The following is an 11,096-nucleotide window of genomic DNA, read 5'->3' on the forward strand; positions in this document are numbered from 1 at the left end:
AGGTTTGATTCCCAGTCTGGGCACATGCCTAAGCTGTGGGTTCGATCCCCAGTCGGGGCATGTATGAGGGGCAACCGATTGATGTTTCTCTCCCCATCTTTCTCCCCCCTTTCCCCTCTCTCTAAAATAAATAAATAAAAATAAAATCACACTGAAGACTGTTAGTGATGTGCACACCACACATTAGGCAGATGGTTGGACAAAACAAGAGGGGGAGGATTAAAGATCTCTGGCAGTGGGGGTGGGGTGGTGGTGGTGGCCCTGTGCACAGGGGGATGGAGCAGAGCCGATCAGCGTGTCAGGTGAAAGCAGTTAGTGTGCTAAGTGAAGGTGTCAGGTGAAAGCAGTTAGTGTTCTAAGTGAAGGTGACTGGGATGAAGCTCCCTGCCGAAGAGGCCAGGCAAAACTGGGTCCCCGCGAGGAGTCTCTGTGTGTACATGGTTTGTCACTGATGTGAATGGGTGAGCAGGTCTAAAGAAGCTGCCCCTACATGATTGTGAAGGAGCCCAGACCGACACGATGCCTTTTCCCTCTCAGATACTGTGGGTCATCCTGTGAAGTCGGACCCTGCAGAACTGGGCTGCAAGCAGCTCCCAGACTCAAAAACTATGCTTGCCTGTGCTTGATGTGAGCAAAACTTCTGATCTGGTGACATTGATGGATTCCCGTTGACCACCAACGCGGAACATGCCCCATGGTGTGTGGGTCTGCTTCCGCAGGCCCCTCCCGCAGACGGAGCCGTCAGCTGCGTGTGGGGAAAGCCTGCCTTCTGCCTGTGCGGAGTGTGTTGGTGCCTGCTCTTCCCTTCCCCACGTCAACCACGTGGGGGCCCAGAGGCGTGGGTCTGTGTTTAGTTCATCTGCACTTGGGCCCTCTCTTTCCCACGCATGTCACTCAGTGGCCTTGGAGAATTGCACTAGCTTTTTCCTAAGCTGCGGTCTGACTGGGCGCCAGCCAATGTACTGACTTTTGTACTGGGAGGAGCAGCTCAGCAGCCTCTGAAGGCAGTTTCGTGCCGTTCCGCTCACTGGAGCCAGTTCTCCTCTTCCCCGAGCTTCCCCAGCCGTCTCCCTGGTTCACCCTCCCTGTTCCCTGAGGCCGTGCTGGCTCCTAGGGGCTCCCCTGTGCAAAATTTAAAAAATGAGAATTCCTCTCCTTGAAGAAACATGTAATAAGAAACTTATTTTTTAAAAAACCCTGATGTAAACAGGGCAGCAAATTCCAGGGGGGAACCCCCAAGGTATAAAGGATATGCTCACAGAATAACCTCGATGCTGACCTGCGTGTCGAAGCTGAATGTGTGCCCTGTGCCATGCGTGAGAAATCAGTGACTAGAATGTTCTTCCCGGGTAAAGTCGAGGCTGGAAGCAGACCTGGGTTTCCTCGAGAACCCGCTCAAGGGTGGCCCATGTCTGGGAGCCGTTTCTATGCTGGCTGCATGTGACGTTCTGGGGGGGTTGGATAGGAAACAGTTTAGGCTGTGCAGGCAGCCTGGCCCCTGTCGCAGTTACTCTGCTGTTGAAACAGGAGAGCGACCGCGTGTAAAACGTCATTTGCTGAAATGGGCCGGGGGCCAGACTTGTCTCTGGGCCCCAGCTTGGAGGCCCTGCTCTGGAAGCTGGAGAGGAAACTCTTTCAGTGCCCCGTACCCAGACTTGAAGCTGCAGGGTGGCTCCGTTTCAATAACCGGGCCTGGCTTGAAATGGAATTACTAATGTTAAAACAAATATCTCCCCGTTGCTTTTACTTCCAATCATGTTTTGGGGGAAAGGAAGACGAGAGGGGGGTTGGGGGTTTGGGGCTGGAACCCTGAGGTGATGGAGAACAGGGCGGGAAAAGGAGAGATGACGGACAGAACATGGTACCGAAGTATGAGCATCCTGAAATGGAAGTGGAGACATTTGGGACATGATTTTTTAAAAATATATTTTATTTATTTATTTCTGGAGAGAAGGGAAGGGAGGGAGAAAGAGAAGGAGAGAAACATGAGTGTATGGTTGCCTCTCTTGTGCCCCCTACTGGGGACTAGGCCTACAACCCAGGCATGTGCCCTGACTGGGATTTGAACTAGCGACCCTTTGCTTCACAGTCAGGCGCTCCATCCACGGAGCCACCCCAGCCAGGGCTGGGACACGATTTTATGTGCTGGTATGAACAGAATGCTAACTAAGGAATTGCAGGGCTCCTGTCTAGCTACAGCAGTAAGCCTCATCCTGACAGACAGACTTCATTCGGAGACGGGAGGGGGAGGGGCTAATTACAACCCTCTGACTGCATGTCCTTCCCTCTAAGTCCCCTACGGCCCTCCTGTCTCCACGGAGGGAGAACCAGGTCTTGACACTCGGTTTCCCTTTGACCACAAGGAGGAGCTGTGACTCTACTGGGGGGCAGGGAGCAGATGAGAGGACCCCCCCATGGAAGAGGGTTAAGGAAAAGTCTGGTTTTGCCTGCAACCTGGGAGAATGTGGTTGGCAGAGGCTGGGAGTCAGCGCCGCAATGCGAGGGGTTAAATGCAGAGTCTTCCGCTTGGTGTGGACCTGCAGGTGTTCTTGTCCCAGCACAGAGCCCGCACTGCCAGACCAGCTGCTGTGGGCCTGCATGGGAGCAGGGAGAAGGGGGGGAGTGGAGAGTGGAGCCTGCAGGCAGGTGCAGGCAGGGGCTTTCCTGAGACAACCTGAAGGCTGTGGGGCTGGGAGGGGAGCTCCTGGAGCTTAGGCAGGGAGCCTGACAGGCCACACGTTTGTGGGGGACCTTGCAGAGACGACACTAACTAGGGACATGGAACTACCAGGCTAAGGGAAACCGGGGCCCCTCTCCCCTCACTCCACAGTATCAGGGAGTTGGCTAGGAAGGGTTTCATTCTCGTCCCTCTGCTGGGTGGTCTTCTGAGCTCTCGGAGCAGGAGGGTCCTGGGCAGTGACAGGAAACCCTTCTGGGTTTGATAAAACGGTTCTGTGCAAATACCAGCTACAGACGTCCTTCTGGGTGCTGTCTCCCACACAGTGACTCACGATGGCTGCATTGTCCACTCCCGGAAACACTTGATACCGAAGCACCCAGAGACAGCAAAGACAGACACCCGAAACCCCGATCTGAGACCAGGCTTCTCACTGTTTTCACTCCAGGCTCCTGTTTTGTTTTGTTTTGTTTTAACCTCTGGAATTTTTCTTGCTTCTTTTTTTAAAAAGATTTTTAAAAATTATTTTTAGAGAGGGAAGGGAGGCAGAGAGAGAGAGAGAGAGAAACATCAATGTGCGGTTGCTGGGGGTCATGGCCTGCAACCCAGGCATGTACCCTGGCTGGGGATTGAACCTGTGACACTTTGGTTTGCAGCCCACACTCAATCCACTGAGCTATGCCAGCCAGGGCTTCGTTGCTTCTTAAAAATCCCAGAAGTCCACAAAATTACGTTTGATGTCAACTCTAGCCATACGCAGCAGGAGGAAGCTTCAGCATACGTACGGGTTCCACCCGGCTGCCTGACGCGATGAAGTCTGGCTGGCCGGGCACTTCCACCCTCAGCCCTGGGAAAACCGCTAGCCCTTCGGCGAAGGGTAATTTTGCAGTTCACCTTAGAATGCGACAGAAGAACCTGCGAAAGGCAGCCAACTCCTTTGCCTACATGTAAATCTAAATTTCTTAGCTGTCTGTGTTATGAGTCACTTTCAAAATCGGTTGGAAGTTATAAACGTCAGAAAATGCAGAAACACACACTTCATACTTCTAAACTCAATATTGAATGTTCTTTGAGACTAACTTGAACGTAAGGCTTGGGTAGTCAGAGTCCCCCTGGATCTTCCTCACGCCACAAAACGCCTACAGCTTCTTCCAAATTTAGAAAAAAAATCAGGTGACATGTAATTGTGTTTGAAAGTTAATAAAGCCTATGCCTCATAGTATTACATTTAATTTTTGTTAATTGTTGCTCATGCTACATTCAAATAACTTCAAGATTAAACACTGACAGTCCAATAGAAATCGTCAGCATACATATTTTAAGTGGCTAAACGAGACTTCAGTAGCTAAACAGGGCGACAGCGTGAACTGAGGGCAACAGCGTGAACTGAGGGTTTATGGAGGTGAATGACCCGGGGCAGCAGCCTGTCCCATCTGGTTTGGATCTGGATTTTCTTTGGGAAAACCAACGGCCACGGGCCCGCCTGCAGGCATGTGACTTCAAGAGTCGATGTGTATGTGGACTTTTGTATTTTTATCAGACAAAAAGGGGATCTCTTTCAGGGCCAGAGCCAGCAGGAACCAGCCGCCAGCTGAGCAGGACGGAAGAGGGGTCGTGGTCCTAGTTTTAGAAACTGGTTCTGACCAGCCTCGAGAGAGAGTCTGATGAAAGTGGCACCTCCCCGGGACTCTGTGCCCAGGGAGTAACTCAGTGTGACAGAACTGGGCACAGAGGTTCCCTCCCCGTGCCCGCCCCCCGGAGCACACCGCCTGGCTTCCGGCTGGGTTGTCGGGAGCTGGGGGGAAAGGGGCGGCTTCGCCCAGCGGAGCCGTGCCCTTGTCGAAGTCACACACGGCAGCAGCAAGGATGCGGGTGTTGCTTCTAGAACAGAAAGCAGATTTGACTTTTAAACAAACCAACACACAACCCTTTTCCCGGGAACACCCACACCTCGGGGAAGTGTCCGAACACGAGCAGCGGTGTGACTACCGGACAGCCCCAAGCAGGACCGCCGTCCAAATGTGCATCCTGCTCTCGGCCAGCCCCCTGCCCCTCTGTCCCAGCTCTTCCTGAGCCTCGGCCTCGTCCCACCGGTCCCCACCTCCCCACCTCCTCGTGGATCCAGTTATCTTCACGCTAATTTTCCTGCAGTTCACCCTCTCCTTTACTTTGTTGCTGTGACCGAACCCCGGCACCGCCCAGGCACCCCAGTGCCAGCGTGCATTCCCCCTGTGGAGGCTTCCCCTTCTCCGGCTCAGCAACGAGGGGTCAGAGGACCCGTTTCCTTACTCCGTCCTATCCTTTGGGCAATTCTCGACAGGCGACAAAAAAGTTGTCCTTTTCTACCTCTCTTGCAACAAACGTCAAACAGCCGGAACTAACCTTACGGGCATCTCGTTGGATGAGGCGCAGCTGATTTTTCAAGAGCTCTTGCAAAAAAAACGCTGAAGTATAATTCTCCCGGAATCTACTTGTTAACCATGGTTACACTTCATACCTTCACAGTCTTCACATATCTTCAAAGTATTACACCTAGCCTCCTGTCAGTTTGTTTGCTTTTTTTTTTTTTTTCACTATTTGCACCTGATTGGTTTACTCCTGTATCTCCAGACCTTGTTCTGTGTTCAGATAAAGAAAATGTGAACCACTGCGGGCTCTTTGAAGGAGTGCCCACCAGGAGTTGACAGTGTTGCCGAATTGTGTGTGTAAGATGCCTCCCCTGCAGGTGGCAGACCTGGTTCCCAGCCTCACCCTTCCTTGGTCCTTGCTGACTTGGGATTATTAAGGGTTGGAGCCTGGCCCAGTGGGCCCTGAGAGTGAGAACTGTGCTTTGCTGACCACCAGGAGGCGCTGTGGCCCCACCAAAACCCCTGAGGTTGGTCAAGGACAGAAGGAAGGAATGAAGAGAATGCTCTTTCTCCAGGAAATTGGTTTGGCAGCATCTGGAGACAGTTTTGGTTGGCATAAGTGGGGGTGGGCAGTGAGCGCCACTGGCATGTAGTGGACAGAGACCGGGGATCCTACTAAATATCCCATTTGTCCAGGACAACAGCCCCACAAGGAGGAGTTATCCTGAGCCGCATGCCAGTACTGCGGAGGCTGAAAAACCGCAGGGCTTCGGTTCACCCCCCCTCGAGGACCCGTGAACAGGGTCTGCTCCTAACCACCATCAGTTCAGGCCATTTCAAATGGTCTCTGCCAGTTCTCAGGGGACACCTCGGGGCCACTCTCTGCCCACAGCCGAAACAACGTGTGAGCGTAAATCAGACGTTGCAGGGAGCCAAGATGTGAGTGGGGTCGCCCTGCATTACTCTGAAGGAGACCAGGCTGCATGCAGGAGGGGCGGGGAGGGAGGAGGTGGCCAGGTGCCGGGGCAAGGACAGGGGAGGGAGGCAGCTGCTGGCACAGGGATGACGTCAGGTGAACGTCCTTGAGACAACGTGTCCGCCCCCCTCAGCTACCCCTAGAAATCCCAAAGTCCTTTGAAAGCAGTACAGGTTGAAGCTCCTTTGAAAGGAGCAAGGGCAGGACGAGAAGAAAGGAGAGAACCCACGTGAGGAGAGCCTGAGGATGGGGAAATCGTTCTAGACTGTGACATCACAGCGAAGCCTGAGCTGGGACAGTGGGGCGCTGCAGCCGGGGCTTCTTACCACCGGAGGCAAGACCCTTCGCTAGGGCCCTGCCCGTGGGCCCTGCCCGAGGGCCCTGAACCCACCATGGGCCCCAGGTTCCTCTGCTGTGTGGCCCTCTGCCTCCTGGGAGCAGGTGAGTGTGGAGTCAGGTGACAGGACGCACTCGGAGTCTCTGACACGCTCACAAGAACGGCAACAGGCTGCATCCTGGGTCTTGTCTGATTTCTGCCTCTTTTCTTCTCAGGCCCCTTGGACGCAGCAGTTTTTCAGGCTCCAAAATACCTTGTTGCACGGGTGGGGGATACAAAGTCACTAAGATGTGAACAGAAGCTGGGCCACGATGCTATGTACTGGTATAAGCAAGACTCCAAGCAGTCGCTGAAGGTTATGTTTGCCTACAATAACAAGGAGCCGTTTCTAAATGAGACGGCTTCAGGTCGCTTCTTACCAGAATCTCCTGACAAAGCTCATTTGAAACTTCACATCAAGTCCCTGGAGCTCAGCGACTCTGCCGTGTATCTCTGTGCCAGCAGCCGAGACACAGCCCTGCAAAGTCATCGCCTCCCTCTACACAAACCCACCGGCCCAGCCAGGAAGCGGTGGGGACAACAGGTTCACCCAGCTAGAGGGAGGCTCCCTGCACCCGTCTGTGACGCCCCTGCCTGGAGTTGTATCTACGGCACAGCCCATAATACCCAACAGGGTGGTTCTACAGTTCATGCACCCAGAAGTGTTACAGAATTCCACCCACCAGCTACAGCAGGGGTTTCTAACAAGTTCACTGAAGCACTCAGGACTCCACTCACGGGAAAGGGCCAGGCACTGAAGATCTTAACTGGTGGAAGGAGCCATTCCTTTGCTTTCTCTGCTGTACGCATCGGTGCGTGTTACACACAACAATATTACTGAAAACACACTATGTGTTAAACATGTTTGATGAGTGAAAGCCAAAAGGGGACGTGCAGGTAAACGTTTCTAAGACCAAAAGGAAATACGGGTTATCAGTGAGTTCCCTGCTTGATAGAAAAATACTTGGAGAAGCATGAAAGTCCATGGCAATAGATGAGCTAGAAAGAAAGGGGGAGGGTGATGCGGGCCCCGGCTCTTGGGGTCCAAGACATTGTGGATGGGGAGAGACATTCACACGGACCACCGAGTCCTGTGGAAGAAAAGGGCAAGCAGTTTCACTCTCCAGGGGAGCAAAAAGCCATGGCCTTGGCCATGACAGGCCTTTATTTCTTTTTCTCCGCACATTACGGTGATGGTCCTCATTCACTGTGCACAGGTTGGCTCTAGGTGGTTACCTTTTCCAGAGAACAAAGGAGCCAATGACGCTAATCACATCACAGAAGAGGGATATTTGCAAATGAAAAGGGAAACGTGGTTGAACCGGTTACACTGGTCCTGGGAAGGTTTAGCATAGATTTTAGGAAGTTACAGGAAGCACTTGCCATCTCAATTCAGGGTGAGGGAGTTTTTAGCAAAAAGCAAGACTCAAAGCGGCCTAGGTATATTGCAGGCCTGATTCCCCACGGGAGAACCTATCCGTGGGTGTGGGTCCTGTGCATCTCCGAGTGGGAGCTGGGCCCACGCCACGCAGAATGGTCTCCTACAGGAGGGCGAGGAGCCGACAGAGGTAGAGGTAGCCTTGTGCAGTGCAGACTCTCACGCTCAGGAGCTGAGCAGGGATCCCTCCCTATTCTGACTCTCATCTCAGAGCCTCCTGCAAAGAAGGCAGCAGCAACATGATGGAGGACATTATGAGACGTGGAAAAGAAAGACTTTGGACACAAGTCTCTAGACAGTAGTAGCTAGTCCTTGATCCTACCTGACGTGAGATGACATGATCAGATTTGTGTTGACCTACCATCACAGTGGCAGACGTATAGATTTGGGATGGAATGAACAATGAGGAGACTACTAAAATATTCTGCATGAAGGATTATAAAGGGATTTATGGGGTGCATATGTGGATAACCTAATCCAGAATAGGGACTCTGGATTATGTTATGTTCTTCTAAAGAGTGTTAAGTGTTATCCTGGCAGGTTTGAATGTGGATTTATTTCAGTTTGTCCCTTTCTCTTAGGGAGCCTGAGCATGTCCTCATTCTAAGTGCCTGGACTTGTGGGGTCTTGGAGGAAAGCACCACATCCATGTGAGAGTCTTCTGAAATCTGTCTCCAGCTCTCCAGCCTTCCACCACCTGTCTCTGCTCAGCCTCCTAGAGCCCTCACTGTCCATACCCCATAGGAACTGGTCACGAAAAAGGGAGTTCCTTCCATGCATCCTTGGGGATTCCTTTTTGTTCCCTATACTCCAAACCCTAGCTGTCTTGGAATTGAAGCAGGAGACACCATAGGAAGAACTCTCAGACTGCAATACTGTCACTGGCCAGCACTTAGCACCCTGGTGGCCAGGAAATGCCTTTTACCAATTAGGTAGAATAAAGAGAAACCGAGGCAGGGAGGAGGAAGGAGACAAGTCTGACATGCTAACTCAGCAGTCCTAAGCCTGTTCTGATAATATTGCCAGGTGTTCCAATATCACAAGAAACACTATGTTAGCAAGAAAGAAAGCCTTGAAACGGTGCTTTCATCCCGAGGCCTCAATGTGGGAGAGGGTCCCGGGACCCAAAGAAAAAGCCCACAAATAACTTTGGTTAATTGCCTACCTCTGGTCACTATCTGTTTTCCGAGGGAGTCCCTGATGCTTACAGAAAGAGCCCATAAATAACTTTGGAAAGTGCCCCAATTTTAATTAACTGCCTCCTGTCATGTATTTGTTTTACAACAGGATGACCAAATGGGGTCTGGAGCAAGATAAGGATTCGGGCGGGCAGACCCCCATTCATCCCTAAATTTGGGTAGTCACATTCCCCCAGGAAAGCTGGCGCCACATTTACCCGCTAATCAATGTGTAACTTTTTTCCCTCCTCTCCCACCAACTATGCAAGTCCTGAGAACAAAGGACTTGCTCTCTCTCTGTCGGGGGCTCAGGGGGCTCCTGGCTCTGGGGCCACAGGGCCTCTGGCCACCCGGCCTCAGGCTGCCCAGGGGCTTGCCGCCCTGGTCTCCAGCCGCTCTTGCTTTTCTCACCCTGTTTTGCTCTGAAACTCTGCCTTTCACCCCCTACTCTACCCAGTCCTGTGCTCTTCCATGGAAGCGGACCACTAATAAACTGATTACACACTACTAGATTTGCTGATATGTAATCCTTTACATGCATTAGCAAGAAGAACCAGGTCTCTCCCGTCAACAGAATCAGTTACGTTTTTCCAATTTATCTTCAAACAACATAATGCCATTGCTATTTTATATCAACATCTCTACTTGAATGTACTTGGGTGTTTACTATTCATTTTTTCACTCTTCCTTCTTGCAATTTGGACCACCCTCCAGTTATTTTCCTTCTTCAGGCTCATTCCCTGATCGGATGACTTTAACTCTCCTTTCACCCACCCCTTGCTTCGAGAGTCACTCACGTTGGCTCTTGTTTCAGAGCCACCAAGCCTTTCAGTTTCCCTCATCCTTCAAGGTGTCAGTTAAGTTCTGATTGTTTTGTAATCCTTGGAATTTACTTCCTTATCGGGAGCCAAGCAATGTGATGCAACTTCATGTGTTCAGACTTGTGCTGTTTCACATAGAGGGGCCATCAGAGTGTCCCCTTGCTACGGGGGATGCGAGTATCATAGCAGTGTTCATAGAGATTATGCTGGCCCTGCAACCAGGGCTAGCTTCAGGTTCTTACCTGAGAATGCAGTATCTCCCACTCCAGGGGACTGAGGGTCCACCATACCTGCCACGTGTTCAGGGAGAATACCCACCCTCCTCTCTAACTGCTTACATTCTAACCGTGTGCCTTAACATTTAGTGTCTCTTTTGGACCATATCTAAAATCTGAAAAAATTTATTACCATAGAAAACACTAATATCTACCTCCCGACCCAGCACGCTGACTTAAAGCATGGGTATCCATCTTCTTTGCCCCCAACATGGATTGATATAAATCCTTGTTATTCCAATTTGGCGATAAATACTAACCAGAATAATAAATGGTATGTTAAAAGATCATTTAGCAGTTTATAGAGCGTTTCATTTTTGTATTTGTTCATCCATTTACATTTTCTGAAATGCAAATTCCATTCGGGCCAAATGGCACCTGTGAACAAATCGGATGGGACTCCAGGAACTAGGCAGATAAAAAGCATCAACAGGCCGTGAAGTAGCAATGGCTCCTGGTAGGTCATCCCCACTAGTGCCAGCCTGCAGAGCCGTCTGCAGAAATGACGGGCCTGGCTCCGTCTCTCCACCATGGGCTGCAGTTGCTGGCTGCTTTTGTTATTCCGGATGCCTCTTTCCTCTTCACACTGCCCTAGGCTTGCACACCCATCACAGCTGCTCCCAGTTCCTGGAGTGAGGGGTGGGTCTGCATTGCTGCCCTGGGCTGGGGTGGAAGAGGCCTGAGATTTGAAAAGCATGCTGCTTTAGCCAGAAGGAGGAGCTGTGGCTCCACTGAAACTTCTGAGCTGGGGGAGGGGAAGGGGTTGGGAGTGAGGGAGGGGTGTGAGAGGGCGGACACTAGGACCTGGGGCTCCATCCTCCTGTCAGCTGGGGCCATCCGTTGTTGACATCCCAAGGATATTAAACTGAAATTGTCTTCAAATTGATCTCCCTTTGTCTTCAACCAGTGCTTTCCATTGTCTTTCAATAACGGTCAGTGCTGAGCCCAGCCAAGCCCTGTCTCCTCAATGCAGGTGTGGAGACCGGTTGTCCCTCCTTCCCTCAGCA

At 51.6% G+C, this 11,096-nt stretch overlaps 1 protein-coding gene across 1 annotated transcript; it reads left to right on the plus strand.

The window, feature by feature from the left end:
* The first annotated feature begins 6,174 nt into the window (after positions 1-6,174).
* LOC114507357 lies at positions 6,175-7,359 on the plus strand. The gene is made up of 2 exons (XM_036010978.1): positions 6,175-6,442; positions 6,554-7,359. The coding sequence occupies exons 1-2, from the start codon at positions 6,394-6,396 to the stop codon at positions 7,216-7,218; spliced, it is 714 nt and encodes a 237-aa protein (XP_035866871.1). The 5' UTR covers positions 6,175-6,393; the 3' UTR covers positions 7,219-7,359.
* The last annotated feature ends 3,737 nt before the right edge of the window (positions 7,360-11,096 follow it).

Source organism: Phyllostomus discolor, chromosome 10 (assembly GCF_004126475.2).
Source record: "Phyllostomus discolor isolate MPI-MPIP mPhyDis1 chromosome 10, mPhyDis1.pri.v3, whole genome shotgun sequence".
NCBI lineage: Eukaryota > Metazoa > Chordata > Mammalia > Chiroptera > Phyllostomidae > Phyllostomus > Phyllostomus discolor.

Bases quoted from the DNA above. Each gene is read 5' to 3' on its own strand.
- LOC114507357 (XM_036010978.1), top strand. From the start codon at position 6,394: ATGGGCCCCAGGTTCCTCTGCTGTGTGGCCCTCTGCCTCCTGGGAGCA. The intron at 6,443-6,553 runs GTGAGTGTGGAG...TTTTCTTCTCAG, and splicing joins CCTCTGCCTCCTGGGAGCAG to GCCCCTTGGACGCAGCAGTT.